At 41.8% G+C, this 17,190-nt stretch overlaps 2 protein-coding genes across 3 annotated transcripts in view; both read left to right on the top strand.

Moving 5' to 3' along the window:
• Window positions 1-3: 3 nt before the first annotated feature.
• On the top strand, window positions 4-2,089 carry LOC111666006 (hydroxycarboxylic acid receptor 3-like). The gene has a single exon (XM_023421187.2). It carries the CDS (start codon window positions 368-370, stop codon window positions 1,412-1,414), a length of 1,047 nt encoding a protein of 348 aa, XP_023276955.2. The 5' UTR covers window positions 4-367; the 3' UTR covers window positions 1,415-2,089.
• Window positions 2,090-2,441: 352 nt separating this feature from the next.
• clip1b (CAP-GLY domain containing linker protein 1b) overlaps window positions 2,442-17,190 on the top strand; it is a 30,131-nt gene continuing 15,382 nt past the window's right edge. The window contains exons 1-15 of one of the 2 annotated variants that reach the window (XM_023421184.2): window positions 2,442-2,568; window positions 4,646-4,851; window positions 6,013-6,393; window positions 6,498-6,631; window positions 6,870-6,994; window positions 7,145-7,346; window positions 9,506-9,703; window positions 10,481-10,584; window positions 10,803-10,863; window positions 11,768-11,872; window positions 13,304-13,465; window positions 13,773-13,868; window positions 14,258-14,315; window positions 14,420-14,517; window positions 16,989-17,063. In XM_023421184.2, coding sequence (XP_023276952.1) covers window positions 4,743-4,851; window positions 6,013-6,393; window positions 6,498-6,631; window positions 6,870-6,994; window positions 7,145-7,346; window positions 9,506-9,703; window positions 10,481-10,584; window positions 10,803-10,863; window positions 11,768-11,872; window positions 13,304-13,465; window positions 13,773-13,868; window positions 14,258-14,315; window positions 14,420-14,517; window positions 16,989-17,063 — 1,908 coding nt within the window. In that variant the 5' untranslated portion in view covers window positions 2,442-2,568; window positions 4,646-4,742. The remainder of the gene's footprint in view (window positions 2,569-4,645; window positions 4,852-6,012; window positions 6,394-6,497; window positions 6,632-6,869; window positions 6,995-7,144; window positions 7,347-9,505; window positions 9,704-10,480; window positions 10,585-10,802; window positions 10,864-11,767; window positions 11,873-13,303; window positions 13,466-13,772; window positions 13,869-14,257; window positions 14,316-14,419; window positions 14,518-16,988; window positions 17,064-17,190) is intronic. The other variant, XM_023421185.2, reaches the window with a different exon arrangement.

Here is a 17,190-nt window from a genome sequence, read left to right as displayed (position 1 = left end):
ATGTCTTCTTTCCAAGTTTGTGTCTGATTTTTCAAAACATTAAATGGGTTATAATTTGTTTTAGTCACCTGCTTTATCTGAGTCATTTAAATGGCCGCAGGTTACTTGTTTTTCACGCACCCCACTCATTATACCCATGAGAGCGCCTACTCCCCTGCATAATAATTTTATAATGAAGGCACACTCCCCAGACAGATAACATTTACAGTTGTTTCCATGCTCCTCTGGGTCAATACCACTTCCCCATAGATAACACATAGTGCACAGATGTTCGCTCCACTCAGGATTTAAGATGTTTGTCTGAGAATCATTTGCATGAGCGCAAACATGACTCCCAACCAAATAAGTCATCAGGTACAGCATATCTATGTTGACTCTGTGTAGAGCAGTCGGTTCGTGTTTTGCTTCGTTGGCGGTTGAAACGATGAATCTTACACTCGCAGAGAAGTGCTGCGCCTTCGAGTCTCCCATCCTGGATCACCTTTTGCCTCCGATACTGATCCTGGAGTTCATGTTTGGGCTGATGGGGAACGTTGTCGCCCTGTGGATGTTCATCTTTCACATGGACGAGTGGAAGCCCAACTCAGTGTACCTGACTCACCTGGCTGTTGCCGACTCCATCGTGCTGTTCTGCCTACCTTTCAGAGCAGACTACTACAGGCGTGGGAAACACTGGCTGTACGGCGATGCCCCATGTCGTATCCTGCTCTTTCTGCTGGCAGCCAACCGTGCGGCGGGGATCTTCTTCCTCACCGCCGTGGCCGTCGATCGATACTTCAAGATCGTCCACCCCATGAACCGGATCAACCGAATGGGCCTGGGCTACGCTCTCTGGGTCTCCCTTGGCCTCTGGGGTCTGATTTTTCTTGCTACCGGGTACCTTCTTGCTGATGAGCACTTCTTCTACAATAACAACCGTACACAGTGTGAGAGTTTCAACATCTGCATGGGCTTCAACCCCCTCTCCACCTGGCACAATACTTTCTACGTGGTCCAGTTTTCCCTGCCCACTGCCATCGTCGCCTTCTGCACCATCAGAATCACTTGGCAGCTGAAGAGCAGGACTATTGACAAAAAGGGGAAAATCAAACGGGCCGTTCAGTTCGTGTTGGCTGTTGCTTTGATCTTTATTATCTGTTTCTTCCCCAGCACTGTATCACGTATCGCTGTATGGATCCTCAAGGTATGGTATGATGAGTGCAAACACTTTGAAGAGGCCAACCTGGCGTTCTACACGTCGGTGTGTTTCACGTACTTTAACAGCGTCCTCAACCCGGTGGTGTATTATTTCTCCAGCCCTGCCTTTAGTGGCACCTTCAAGAATCTCCTGAATAAACTGCTGAGAAGGAGCAATGACAAAGATCAGGCAGAGTCAACTGATAATATTTCCAGCATTGATGGTAGAAAGCTATAAAGACAGGAGCTGTTGTGTTCCCTGCTTACATTGCAGGGTCACTGTGAATTTTAACTGGTTACATGACTGCATAATACAACTTAAAGGCCTGGCTATTGAATTTTATTAAGCCAGTTTATAACTTAGAAAAATGTAGAAAATTACCCACTCAAAAAATTAGCAGCTTTGTGTCGTGTACTTGTATTGGTGTAACATAAACCCTTGTGAGTGTGGTTGGCGCGTACAATAAGGGAACTATCAGCCATTAAAACTGAATAATAGTAATAGAATAGTAAAATATTAACTGCAAAAGCTTGTAAAGGTTATAATTGTTAAGATGTTATATACTGCATCATTTTTCTTTTTTTATCCTTTCAATTGTCAATCATTTCCACTCTAAACAGCAGACACTGATTTTATACCATCAATTAAAATAATATTTACAGGACAAATCAGTTGAACAGCCATAGGAAAGGTCAAAGGACTTCAGTGCTATGAGTCAACTGTCAATAAACGCACAATTCACACATTCACTGCAAGGTGTGTGAGGTTTTCTGTGAATTTAGGAGGATAGAGAGCAGATTTTGTAAAACATAATTATGATTATGGTTTTGTCATTCTGTGTGCACATTTAAATTTCCAGTCTTTGTATCCTTGTGCGCTCTGCTTTGTTTTCAATTGAATAAATTGAACATTAGGAAAAAATAATACAAATATCTTTTGTGCCATGTCCCATGTGTCCTCTTGTGTTGTGTTTTCTGACAGGAGGAATCATATTTATCATTTTGCGTTCAAGTTTTTATTCATTTTCCAAAGAAAGGTCTGACACATGGCAAGAGAAAGATGTCCACATCACTTCAGGGTCACAGACACAGACACGACCACAGTAAATAATATAAAAGGACAGGAGTCATTCAGAAACTATTCAGACCCCTTCTCCTTTTTCAAATCTTGTTATGTTGCAGCCTTATGCTAAATTGGTCGACCAATTAAACCGCAAATCACGTCGGGGCTGGGATGTACGGGCTCGTGTTTGGGTCCGTGAAGGCAGCATTAGTTCCCAAGATGACGTCATGCTGTCGGGCTGGGGCTGGGAAAACATGTAACGGCGAAAGGTTCGGTGTACCGACCCGCGACAGTCCGCACTGAGACCCAGTTCAACCGAAAGACACCAAGTAAGCCTCCGCAGCAACTTTTCCCGCCAATTCTTGCTCTTATTCTGCTGTAATGTCGCCTCAACGGAGCGTTAGTGGTTTTAACGTTAACCCCAGTTTATGGTTTCTCGCTAATCTGTAGCTAGCTAGCTTTGGCATTCCAGCAGGGACACAGAAATATGACGAGGAGTAAAGTTGAAGCAGCCGTTAAACACCGGAAGTAGCCGCCAAATATCAGGTTTGGTCTCAGTAAGCCGGCGTTGTGAAATTAAATGCGTACGGATTTTGTGTAAAAGTGTAACCACCCCAAGTTGTTCAGTAGCTCCAGGGATGCAGTAGGTGGAAGGAGAAAAAAGAGCCCAGCCCAGACACAAACAACGCGGGCTGGTCTCATCGTGTTTTCCCGCTGCAGCTGTGGTTCATTCGTGTACGTGTCGGTTGGTGTCAGCGAGTGTCTGTGTCTGTGTGAGGCTGGAGACGAAGCAGAGATGCAGCATGAGAAGCACCGAGGGTTGGGGGGGGGGGTTTGACAGCTCCAGGTGTGCTTGTTGTTTTGATCTGGCAGCACCGGCTGGGCGGGGGGGAGGAGCGTTCAGGTAACATTACACACTGACAAAGCTTCTCCTCTCACCTGGTCCAGGGTACTGGATCAAGGGAGGCGGGATTATCAGTAGAGCAAAGCGGGCAACTGCCCAGACCCCTATGGGCCCCAAAGGGCACAGATTTACCCCACATCCAATTTGATTAATTAATTGATTAATCCTCCATCCTCTATCTTGTGGCCCTAGTCTTGTAGAGGGAACTTTGTGTCATACTCTTGTTTTAAGACCTGAATTGTTTTAGTTTATATTGTTATAAAGCTGTTTTTGGTCATACTTCCCCAAGCAAGGTGATATTATTCCATCATAGAAGTCCTGTAAGGCTTACAACCAACAATTACTATTATTATCAAAGAGTATCACAGTTATTTCCTTTAATAATCAACTGATTGCTCATTTGATAAAATGCCAATAAATAGTGAAAAATGCTGAGGGAATAGATTGTAATTAAATGTTAATGTTGAGTTTACTGTCATAGAAATGTGTGGAAACAAGCAAACACTCACATTTGATATGCTGGCATTAGACAACCTATCAATTGATTGGTTTATCATTACTGGGAAAATAATGAAACTGCCATTTATTTATTTATTTTTTATTGATTAATCTACTGGTTATTTTCTTGATGATTGTTTTGCCAAGTGTCAGAAAATATTGAAAAACACCTTTTTACATTTACTACAACCCAAGGAGATATATTCAGAAGTCTCATGCGCGACAAACAGAAAGCTTGAATCTTCAGATTTTAGAGGCTTTCCTGCTAGAAAAACTACAAAAATACATTAGTTGGATGATCAAAATAATTGATTTGTCAACTAATCCTTGCCACCATGCACACGTCTTTCGCTGAAGGAAACTTGGAAGTCTCATTGTTGATCTAGTTGCAGTGAGTCAGAGTGAATCATCAGTTTTATGAGTGAAATGGCAGCATGCTCAGGCCGCTGTCCACCACCTACAGACCAGTGGGAAAAAAATCTGACCTTAGTCGTTTGAAAATGTCAGAAAAGGCGATTTCTTATTTTAGAAACTGATGTGGAAAAACCTTGACAAGTGCAATAAATGCCAAAGCATCTGTATTTATAGCTCTAGAGTAGAGATGTGTACAGAGTGATATGAAGTCAGAGCTCACATTTATTGAATGGGTGATAATAAATAGGCTATGGTTTGGTTACATACAGTAGGAGGCGTCGAGGGCGCTGTAGAGAGTGGGATTATACAAGGGTTTAGTGTTTGGAGGCCTGGCTGAGCAGTGCAGCAGCTCCCACAGAGATGCTGTTGTGTTTATGGGTGGTTTAAGGTCTTTATAGACGGACTAACGTGCTAACAAAGAAGTGTCCCTCTCCCTTAGAAGTTTTCATGTTTTATTGCTTTATAACATTGAATCAAAGTAGATTTCCACCTTCTTCATGTGTGAGGATTTGATGCTTTTGATTTCATGTTGTTCCTTTTTATATTTAAATTGATTGAGTGACATTCTTGTGTGTTTTTTTTTTTTCCAGCTCTCTTATATCATATTGGGACTGCATGGGGTAGTGGGGAAGGCCTAGTCCCCCACCTTGATCAGGCCAGACACCCCCACACACACCCCTGCTCACCATGGACAAACAAGGCGCCATGAGTACACCAGGCAAAGTCAGCGGGCTCAAACCCCCCAGTAAAATACTCCGTCCATCTGTGGTGCCGGGAAAGACGTCCCCGTCCTCTGGTAAGAACTGATCAGTTATTGAAATCATTTAAAATATGGGGGGCAATATTAGTGGAGGATGTGATGAGTCTAATCTAATATTATCTGGTGAATCTTCACTCAGACTGCAACAGAAACAGGAAAATACAAGAAAACATTTGTGTATAAATAATGAATATGACACTATAAGCAAAGGGAACAACGTGCAGCTTTGAAAACAGTGTTGTATGTTGTGCTGTTTGCACTAAGTAAAGCTTGAGGCCATTCTGAACCTCAGCAGGGAGCCAAGCTGATTACAGAGTCCATCCTTTAATCAGTCACAAAGTGCTCTGTTGATTAACCTCCGCAGGACACGCACCTTATCTTTGATCTGCGGGGGAAGTGGTGATCAAAACTTTCATTTTTAGCCTAAAAACTTGCTGCTTTTTCTTTTTATTCTCAACATACTTGATCGCTCTTTTAGCTAATTGTTATGATCATGGTTCATTTGCACAGAAAGTCATTACTGCTGTGAATAAAGAGAAGCTGTGTCGGTAACTGCAGTGCCTGGGTGTGAACTGACTATCATTATCAGCACTTTAAATCTCCCTGTTGCACCAAGTTAGTAAAACTGTCAAATCGGAAGTTTATATGTATGTTTGGTCATGTTTAATCTTATTCTTAACTAATTTAAACAGTAGTTTTCATATCATTAGTAAAGTATTTTTATTAAACGTTACTGACTTAAGTAGATAGTGTATTTATTGGGGACTATTTTCAGCAGTGGATGGTTATTTCATGACATTAGGGATTGATGTATAATCTCAATAGTTTTTAAGTTCCGACCAAAATGTTCCTGCAGCAGATTATTGCAAAAACTGAAAAGTAAACTGAATATATTTGGGTTTTGGATGTTCGGTCAAACGAAAACAAGACATTTGAAGACGTCTCTGGCATTTATTGTGGATGTTCTGTCGTTCAGATGATTAAATTGATTGAAGTTAAACCTGTAATATTTTTTTAGTATTCCACAAAAATGATACAAGGCAGTTAAAAGGTTTATTTTCTGCTGATGTTTAAAAGAAAATACACAAGTAGTTGAGAAGTTGGTAGTAAACAAAAAAAACACACACCTGTTAAAACTTGCTTTTATTTGACTGATATGAGTGAAAAGAGGTTAATAAAACAAAGTTGTGATTACAGGTGCTCCAAAGCCAGTTCCTCCTGAGAAGCCCCCCGGCAGCGTGACGTCCCCCACCACGGATGGAGGTGCTGACTATCAGATCGGGGAGAGGGTCTGGGTCAATGGCAACAAGCCCGGCTACGTGCAGTTTATCGGGGGCACGCAGTTCGCTCCCGGCCAGTGGGCGGGCATTGTGCTGGACGAGCCGATCGGGAAGAACGACGGGTCGGTTGCAGGGGTCCGGTACTTCCAGTGTGAGGATGGGAAGGGGATATTCACGCGGCCTTCAAAGCTATCCAGGACCGCACTGCCGGAGAAGGAGGCGAACGGGGGCCAGCCGAGCCCAGCACAAGGAGCCTCCGCAGCCAGCGAGGCTGCACCTGTCACCGCTACCTCAACTGGTAACATCCACCAAGACCGATACTTGTGTTCTCCGGTAAAATAAAAGCTGTTTGATTTGTGCTTGTTGCTTTCTTGTGTCATATCAACTGTTTTCTTCCCTCAGCTCAGGGCACCGGCATAAAGACCAGTGGTGCACTTAACCGCATGCTCACGTCCAGCGAGTCGGTGTCAAACCTCTCAGAGACGGATTCCATGAAGAAGAACAGGAGGGAGCTGAGGCTGGGAGACCGAGTGCTGGTAACGCATCGTAACAGTTGGTTTATTTAGCAGAAAATCTGTAAGGTTTGCTCATATGAGTGCAAACACTATTCCAGTTAATTAAAGTATTAAAACGTAGTATATTCCTACTGTTTGTAAGAGAAGTCAAATAATAACCTATAAACTTTATTTACTGGCACAGATGTTTTTTACAAATAGAGAAAAAAAGAAGAACATAGTAAATCAAAGATAATTTTGATTGTTTTTTTACATATAGGTGGGTGGCACCAAGGCAGGAGTCGTGCGGTTTCTGGGAGAGACAGACTTTGCTAAGGGAGACTGGTGTGGAGTGGAACTGGATGAACCACTCGGGAAGAATGATGGAGCTGTAGCAGGGACCAGGTGAAGAGCATTCATAATATATAATAATAATATATATAATATCTGTTTTAACACGATTATACAATACCCTATAACCAAACTGTTCCTAAAACCAGCAGCCGTCAGTGGCTCAGCTTCAGTTTCTGACTGTGCGACCTGTTTCCCCCTCAGATACTTCCAGTGCATGCCCAGGTTCGGTCTGTTCGCTCCGGTCCACAAGGTGACTCGTATCGGCTTCCCCTGCACAACACCTACCAAGGCCAAGAGCTCACGGAGGAGGTCCGGCCTCAAGAGGAGCCCCAGCGCTTCCTCCATCAGCTCGCTCAGCTCCGCCACCTCCTCCATCAGCGGCAAACCCAGCCGAGCAGGACTGGTAAGACTCACACTGTGGTTCTGTGCGACGCCTCAGGGCTTCATGTCGACTGGTCATGCAGCTCGTCCTCAAACTTCAGTGTGAGCTGTAGCTGAATTTGTGGAGGCTGAAAATTTGTCTGAAAAGCTTTGAGTGAGAGGGAACAAAAATGTACAAAGCTGGAAAGCAGCGTACGCGCCAAAAAATTCACATGTTTGAAACCGTGCACACGCAGGAGTCCACACACATCTTCTTGGTACATCCTATTTAATGTTAAAATGGAGCACACATGCACGAATGCCACTCTCCGCCCTCTCTCCACCTTAAATTCAATATCATAATGAGTATAAATGTCTTGGCTTCACCTCTTGACAGAATCAGGAAAAATAGCGAAACCAAGCAGAGAGCGTGTTTGGAGGTGAGTTCAGAAAAGAAAGATTTTATTCTGCCCTCTGTCCTCTGGCATTAATAATAACAGAAAACAAACAAAGCGGGAGAGTGTGGCGGAGGCTGTTAATGTGGCGGGGGCCTGACCGGCCTTGCACCCGAACGGTCGTATTTGTCTTGTACATTTTGCACTTTCTCTTGATTGAAATGACTAAAATAGTTTACGGTAGTATTTGGATTATTGCGTGTAGTCTTTACGTCCACCATACACTATCTTCTAAACACATACAGAAGAGAAAAAAGACTTTCTTTTCCAACTTTACGCATTAGTTTATCGACGGAAGTAAATGACTCACACGGACAAACGGGGGGGGGCTTGTTGCAAAGCACCGATTCTGTCTAATGACGTCTTAAAGACAACATGATATTTGGGGGTGTATGTGCTCTCGTGTGCTTCAGAGGAGTTGAGCCTAAATTAATTAAACTCATGACTTAATTTGTTATCCAGAAGCCACCCGTCCTGCACCCTGCCAGCTTGTATTCTGCCCCTGACTGTGCTGTTTTTTTTTAGGATAAATGAATCATGGGCTGATCCACGTCAGTCAGTTGTGCATCACATATTTGCATAGCATTATGGAATGGAGATGTTTTTGTTCTATTGACATAAGCAAATTCATCCTCTGATGGTGCCTTTATAGCGATGTGTGTGTGTGTGTGTTCAGTCGGAGGCTCCGATTACATAAGAGAAGCCGCTTCTGGCTACAATTGTGCAAATTGCGCTGTAATATTATCCTGGTCAACTACATCGATGGGACTACGGATGAGCCCGTCCCACGCAGCTGGCACAACACGGCTGCAGGACGACCGGCACAAACCTCATCGAGGTTGGACGTGAGGCTGGCGAGGAGGAACTTAAGTTCTCATGTTCGTGTCACTCTTGATGCATCTGTTGGCGTACGCAACGTTTTTGTGCGACATTTGTACATGAGGCTCCTGGTGACTTTTATTCCTTCGTGTCCCATCGTTCATGATGCTTTGCGGCCTTTAACTTTATTTTTTTTTAGAGACACATAATATCACCTGAGTTACATTTTACATTTACATAACGAGCAAACATTTAACCAATAAATGTATCTACCAGGTTGTAAACGTATCTCTACGACTTTCATTGGAAACATACATATTCATTTGTTTTTCTACAATTTCAGCTAGAAATTAAAATAAAAAATAATGTTTTAATTTGAAAAAAAATCAAAGTTTATTATGGAAAGATCTTGTTCTTGGTTAAAGTTAAAGTTAACGTTTATTTAACTGAAACCACAGTATTTCACCAACCTTAACCTCCAACCTTAAAGTGCGGTTGTTGTCCTAACATAACCACTTGTGGTTAGGAACTGTGGTTTCTAGTGTCAAAGCTTTACCATCTCCTTAAGACGTGCACATGGTACAAAAACATAAAAAACACAGGCAGCAGTTTATTTCTCTCTAAATGTATTTGGCAAAATAAATGAATTTGATTTCTGGGTTGCACACCGGGTGTCTCTCAGTGTATCTGAGCACAATTACCTGTTTTGAATTAAATTATTCTACTTATTAAATTCCTCCTAGTGTGACTGAAAGAGGTAAATTATGTGAAAGATTAATGTTTTGCTCGTATTAAATTAGACTTGTTTTTGTGGCGCCTTAATTACACTGTGTAAGTCATACTTTGTCTCTCCCAGGTAAAATACTCAATAACAATATGAGTTAACAGACATAGTGTTTCAATATGGATGTATGTTGTGATTTTCCAGCTGACGGAGACGTCTGCTCGGTACGCTCGTAAGATTTCTGGTACCACAGCGCTGCAGGAGGCTCTGAAGGAGAAGCAGCAGCACATCGAGCAGCTGCTCGCTGAGAGAGACCTGGAGAGATGCGAGGTCGCAAAGGCAACCAGCCACGCAGGAGAGGTGCAGCAGGAGCTGGCTGTGCTGAGGAAAGGCCGGGACCAGGTGAGAAACACGCACACGTGGATGTTTCCTGCAGTCGGACATGAACACGGGCCAACAGAGAGAAACACATAATAAAGATGATTAACTTCCCTTTCTATTTTTTAATAAAGTCTCATTTAATAATTCATATCAGAAGAGTTGCTTAAATACTGATGAAGCTGCTCTGTGTCTCCTGGATGTGTGATGAAGCTAAGATGTTACTCATAACAGCTTTTAACACTATAACACCTCAAGGTTTGTGTTTCTCTGAGTTTGTTCACTGCTGTTAGAAAATGACCTTAAATGGACCTTACAGGAAGAGCTTTCACACTTTCACTTTTTACACACCCATGAAATGTCTGTGCCTCAGCAGACTGCATTGCAACATAAGTCAAGTGATGATGCATATAAAGTTTTTATACACATGCATCAGAATATCCTGGTAGTCACTGCACAGGTCCCCAGCATGTTGCAGGGGAGACGACACAAAGCACAGAACAAAAACTGGATTTTTATTTGCTGCTTCATCATCACATCTGTTGCTTTGATGTTGCAGAAAATGTTCTGGATCAGTAAATATAATAATAAATATATATATTTTTCAATTTCTTTATAATAGTTACAGATTCAGCTTCTGCTTCTCCTACTACTAGAATTAAAATGTCGTCTAATTAGATTTTATATTGTGAAAGTAGCATGAATATAATTGTAACTGGGACTGTATCGTTTGTGTGTGTGTGTGTGTGTGTGTGTGTGTGTGTGTGTGTGTGTGTGTGTGTGTGTGTGTGTGTGTTGCAGTATGCCCTGGAGATGGAGGCGAAGCTCGATCAGCTGCGTTCACTGGTGGAAGCGGCAGATCGAGACAAAGTGGAGCTGCTCAACCAGCTGGAGGAGGAGAAAAGGTGGGGGTGCTGTGACTTTACCTGTAGCTGCACACGACACTGTTCGTGGATGTTAATGACAGGTGTGAGAGCTACGTACAGCAGACACCAGGGCCCGTGGTTACCAAACAAAGTTGACTCTTCTTTCAAGTTTTAATACCAACTCTTCATAAAGAATATATGCAACAGCATCTCTCATATGTACACTTCAGAGTTTTATTATTGTCCCTGTTTGACAGAAAAGTGGAGGATCTGCAGTTTCGTGTGGAAGAAGTGTGCATCACCAAAGGAGACCTCGAGGTAACTCGTGGTTATATAATCTGATTTGCAATTAAACAACTCTCTTGCTCACTGTAGCTATCTGTCTCTCGTTATGAAGCTGATGCTTTTTTAATGATAAACTAGTTGATTAACTTATTTTACATTACATTAGTTCTTCTTAGAACAAGCGCTCCTTTTCACAGGTTTCTAATGAACACCTGAGTTTGATCTCTTTTTCTTTTACTTGCTGTTCTCATTTTCTTAAGCACATTAAGTGACTTCAAAATGTTAAATAAGAGGCCACTAATTTACATTTCCTCTAAAAAAAAAAAAAATAACAGCTGATGATTGAATCAATTATTCTAAGGTTTTTCTTTCTCCTGCACTCCTTGAATCATTCATTTTACTTTCTTGTTAAGTTACGTCTTTCTCCCTGCTCCTTTTTTATTTATTCATTCGTGCTTCATTCACTTACCCTCCCTCTGAGATTTTTCTACCCATCTGCAGCACTTACATTACCATCCTCTCATCATCTTTTCATCCACACGCCTGATCTTGAAAGCTGTTTTTGTCTTCCCTCGCCTTCGGTCTTCATACATGCTTCCATCTTCCTCTCCGTTGTCTGCATCTCTGTCACTCTTGAGAGGAGTTTACTGCCTGAATTGGTCTCCTTCAGGTGCTGGAATAAGATCAAACAAGTATCGAGGAACCTGAGAGTCAGATTGTGATGATGGAAATAATTAGCTCCTGATATTCCTCAGAGCAGAATGAGCAAATAATCGTTTCCTTTGCTCACAACCGACTGATGTAATTGAAAAGCTGGAAACCATCGGTGCTTTCTTACCAACTTACTGCTCTTCTCTCTGTCCGTGGCACAAGGCTGGCATGTCAGTGTTGCATTGGTGTTTGTTCTCCTTCTCTTCCTGCTCTCTCTTACTAACAGACGCAGACCAGGCTGGAGCATGCCCACATAAAGGAGCTTGAGCAGAGCCTGCTCTTTGAAAAGACCAAAGCTGAAAAACTCCAGAGGGATTTAGAGGACACTAGGGTAATGCTGGCACTCCCAGTCCCACTGCAGCACTGAGTGATGTGCTTCTCCCCCACTGGGTTTGATAATTATATACAGAATAATATGTCGAAGAAACCACAGGATGCAAACACTATTTTATTTATTTATCTTTATGATTTTATTCATCACAAGTTCCTTCCCACGTATCCTAGTCCACGACTAGTCCCGGCACAGGGACGTTAACATCTCATCGGCCTTGAGCTCTGAAACTTATGCATGTGTGCTTGAAAGTTTTCTTAGGACACAGTTTGGAAATGCCTGTTTCCAGTGTTGTTGGTCTTCAAGGATAAGGCTGCCATTGTGCTACATTTTTCTTCTGCAGCAAATCCCATGAAAAGGCCAACAACGTGTTAGTCTGTCTTTCAACTTTCCAACTTCTCCGCCCTGTCTGTTGCACTCCGCCCCAAACCCACTGGTTCCCACCAAACTCCTCACAGATGTATAATTTAAAGAGTAATTTCTTAAATCAGCTGAACACTGTCCTTTTTTAATGAGCAAATGTGGAAGAAATAGTTCAATTTGTTCAGGACTATTTTCAGTGGCGGATTAATCCATATTCGATTCTCCAGTCAGTATTTTGGGGCAGCAGGACAGTGTATGTGGGAATGAGTGAAAATAACTACAGTGTGTGTCTGTGGTGATGATGAAACATGTCACCCAGTGCATGTAGAGTTTTATTCTAATGCACAAACTCCTTCATTGCATTTACCAACATATCTAAACTTTACCAGTGACTTCCAGTTGTTTTACAAGTAAAAGTTTTAATTAATTGTCGTGGTAGGAGGCGTGAACCGCAGACGTTGTTTTTGGAACAGATCTTTTTAAATTAGTGCTCCGGGAATACAGGGAATATAAAAGTAAATAACTTTAGATAATTTGGTAATTACTTTAGTAATGTAAGATGAGATGAAAGAGATGCATAATACATATGTTTCAGACATTATAATACAAATTCTGTTTGTTTTTGTTATAAATTAAAATTAAATGAAGCCATTTATAGCATATTATAGCATAAATGTCAAACTGTGGCTCCTCCGAGCTTTTCTCTTTGTTATATAATTTTAAATGAAATATATTTAGTCACTTTGGGCTCCAGGTAATTTTGAGAAAACGTTTTTCACATTTTTGATGTTTTATAAACAAACGATAAATCAAAAATAAATCTTAGTTGCAGTGCTATAATTTTCACATACAGAACCTTGATTTGAGTTTCATCTCCAAACAGCTAATTCTGAGTTATTTTGCTGCAGTAACATCCCACACAGATCACAATAATCAGGTTAAAGCAGTTTGTCATATTTGGTTCACACTACACGACCCAGGTCGACTATTTCCACTACTTTTCTCCTCTGTCAGCCCCGCTGTCTCCTCTTCGCCCTCACGCCTCCCTTCTACATTTCACTGCTGCAGGTGGCCACCGTGTCCGAGCGCTCCCGGATCATGGAGCTGGAGCGGGAGGTGGCGGATCTCCAGCTCAGGCTCCGGGCGTCCCAGCAGAAGGAGGATGCTGCGTCTCTGTCTCAGCAACAGATCAGCAGCCTCAAGGCCCAGGCGCAGTCTCAAGAGAAAAAGGTTTGTGGAAAGTGTCAGAGAATTCCCAGCGCTGGTGTTTTGTTCAGTCAGGCCTCACCCACAACTAGATAAGACTCTGTGCTTGTAAAATGGATTATTCAACAATGTTATTATGTCATTTAGGGCGGTAAAACTATAAGAATGGATGTAATTCCTATTTACAGCCCTCCTTTTAGCCACTAATGTAAATAGGCATACGTCACTGTTACGTGTGGTTTGTTTAAGCTACCATCATAATGCATAATTTATGGCTCTACTCAGATGTACATGTGTATACTGTACGCTCTATACTGTGTGTCCTCAACAGATAAGCGAGCTGAGCGTCGACCTGGAGAGCAAACAGAAAGAGCTTCAGTCTGTGCAGCAAGAGAAGAGTTGTGTGGAGCAGCAGCTGACCAGTCTGGTAAGAGAGGGAGAATCTCAATTCATCATAACCACAAATAAACTCAGGGGAGAGATACAAAAAAAGAGGACAACGCACCGTGGCCCATTTAAAATCTGTAATATTCCCAGATTCTTTCAGGCTTTAAACAAACAATGTGAAATAAATAAATAAATAAATAAACAAAATGCATGTCTATTTGTAGCTGGAGATTTGCCGGGTCTTATGTTTTCTCTGTGAGGTATTCTGCTCATGGGCATCGTGAAAGTGGCCTCATTAAGAGAAGTATTTCATCCACTAACTTTGCGTGTTTTCTGGACGCGGTAATTATTCCCTGGTTAGCTCAAGGTACAAGAATGTTACTATGTAAGTGATTAGCTCGTAGTCAAGCTGATGTTTCTCCATTTCAGAGACAAAAGCTTGAGACGGCCGAGGAGGAGAACAGGAGGACAGCAAAGACCATGCAAGGTAAACACAGCGGATGTATCTCTGCAGCCTTTGTGCTCATTAGATATTCAGATTTAGTTGGAGTTTGTTATTACAAAGTTGATGTCCTTGTGTTTTGTTGCCAGAACTGGAGCAGAGTGCGGAGCAGTCAAAGAAGGACTACCAGACGCTGACAGAGCAGAGCCAGTGCAGAGAGAAAGAGCTGCAGGTCCAGCTGACACAGGTACGATCTCACACGGAGCGGAAAATAACTATGTTAGTGTACTGCTCTACTTTGGGCACTTCATACTTTTTACTCCATGATTTATTATTACAGCTTTAGTTACCAGCTACTGTCCAGATTTAGATCTTGCCCTGAAAGATGTCGGTGTTGTTAGCGGTTCCAGCAACGACACATTTCCCCTCTGAACTTCGAAGACGGTCTGAACTGTTTGAGAAATTATATTATATTTCACAGGAAACCATTAATCATCTCATGACCGCTCAGATTTATCTCATGACCCTTTGGAGGGGCCCGACCCCCAGGTTGGGAACTAGCCTATCTAAAGCAGCTCCAGCTACAGCAGTAAAATGCTCTTCACACATTGATGCATCAGTATCAACAATCTAATAACGTCATATATAATAAACAGGAGACATTTTACTGCAGAATTAAGTACTTTTACTTTAATACTTAAATACATTTTACTGTTGATACTGTACTTTTACTTTAGGATATTGTAGGATATTTGCTTCCAATAGAGTATTTCTACATCGTTGTATTGGCACTTTTACTTAAAAAAACCAATCTAAGTACTGCATGTTGCGCAATGATAATAACACAGTAGATGATGCTGGACCAACACACAAAGAACATGTGACCAGCCTCCTTATTGTTGTGCTCACACTGCACACATTAGAGCCGGAGAGCCGATGTCTGTACCGTTTCTTGCGGCTCTGGCTGCAGCTGGAACGATTCTGCACGTAGACGATGAATCAGCGTGTCGGCATCTGCTGATTCTGAACGAGATGGCTCAGTCTGCCTTCTGGGTGTCAACACGTCTGAGCACATTATTGGTGATGTTCTGGAAAGGAAGTGGGGAAAAATGATTGTGCTGAAAATGTCACGATTGAATTTGAATATTTTCTTTTAATAGTCCTTCCTTAAATAATCCCCCCCCCCCCCCCCCCCTCCAGTGTGCTTACGTTCAGGCTCAGAGAAGCTCTCTTGTTTTAAAGCTGACTACAGCCTCCGGCTAATTCGATGTTGTTAAAACATTACTAACACACGCATGCACACGTTACTCTCATTCCCTCTCATTAGATTAAACAATATGCAGGCGACCGCTCTTCTTTCTTTACTGAAGTTTTACAGTCTGTCAGCTGTGTGCTTGTCAACATGATTTAAGTGTTTGTAGAGTCCTCCATTAATCAGTGCAACAGAAAGGACATGTGGGGGGTGTCTAAACGTTTTAAGTAACATTTTTAATACATTATTTTATTGTTAAACAGTTAAAGTTTCATTGAATCAGTGTTGGAAGAGTAGGATTGTACGTATGTCCCTTTGAACTGGAAACAAATGAACAAAAACAGGCTGTTAAGGGCAGAAATAAGGTAGAAATGTGCCTATAAAAGAGGAGAAGAAGACTGAAACCTGATTAAGACATTCAATAAAAGTTTTCCAGATGTTTTAGGAGGAAAGGAGGGAAGTTCCTTCACTGTGTTTGTTAGACATGTCAACATGATCAAACATCTGTCATCAAATTATGATTCAAATGTTGCTAAACCGCTGTTGATTCACAGAGGAACATGACATTGCTTATTTGAAAAGAGAAACCCCTCATGTGTAATAAACATCTAAATATAGCAGAAAGCCCGTCCTCGTTCGACTCCATCAATCATATTAAGAAGGTGATGTAAGAAAAACTCAGTCAGGTTTTGTGCCACAGCTGTCTGGGAACAAGCTTCTCTAAATCAGAAATGATCTAATCATACCTTCAATATTTATTCTTATGTCCCTCCCTTTTTATTTTTTTTTTACCTTTTAGACAAATTCAATGGCTGCCTTTTGAAACCACAGGAACTCTCTGCGTCAGCTCATTTAGTATTTATGCTCTTTCATTTCTAGCAGTCAGTGTTCCTGCACATGTCAGACATCTTAGCAGCTGGTGAATAAAGCGAGTGGTAAACAACAGAAAGAGAAGAGTGGACTCACTGCTGGTCAATACCGCCTAAAAGCTCAGCTATTGAATCGCAGCAGCAGCATTTTCACTCTTTCAACTGCTTATATACTTCCCTAAAAAAAAAAAAAAGGCTGTAGCGGAAACTACAGTTTGCTGTTACAAGACAGTATTTTGTTCTCTTTAATACTTCTGCTCTCGCTCCATGGAGCTCATTACAAATGGATGTAGAAGTGAAACCGCTGAACAAGCTTGAGGATGACTCAGTAAAAGACTCACCTTTCCCTTTTTTTTATCCAGGATTGATACGACATCTGATGTTTCTGGTCTATAAATGGAAAAGTGTTGTTTGGGTGCTGATGTTGACCTGTTGTCGATTTTGATGATGTCTATGTTGAAGTTTCCATAATGCTGCAAAATAGATTCTTAACTGCACTGAAAAGCAACTGAGAAACTTGTCCTGTAATAGTCATCATTGTGCACAGTTTATATAAACACCATGAAGCTAAAATTAATTTATAACAATGTTTTCCAGGCCACTGAGACGTCGGAGAGGACGGGTCTGTTGCTGGAGCAGCTGACCAATGAGAATAAGACACTGGAGACACAGGTGAGTAGAAAGCCCCAACAAGCACTATGTGGGTTAATATGACCCTCAACAAGAGACCATGAATATCCACTGTTATATTTTAGTCCTTGGTCTTCTACTCTTTGCATTGCATTGCAGCGAAGAGCTA

The sequence above is a fragment of the Seriola lalandi genome, unplaced genomic scaffold (genome assembly GCF_002814215.2).
Source record: "Seriola lalandi dorsalis isolate HSWRI2012SDOR001 ecotype SW California unplaced genomic scaffold, Sedor1 jcf7180002054666, whole genome shotgun sequence".
Classification (NCBI taxonomy): Eukaryota; Metazoa; Chordata; class Actinopteri; order Carangiformes; family Carangidae; genus Seriola; species Seriola lalandi.
This window is presented reverse-complemented; position numbering and strand designations above follow the sequence as displayed.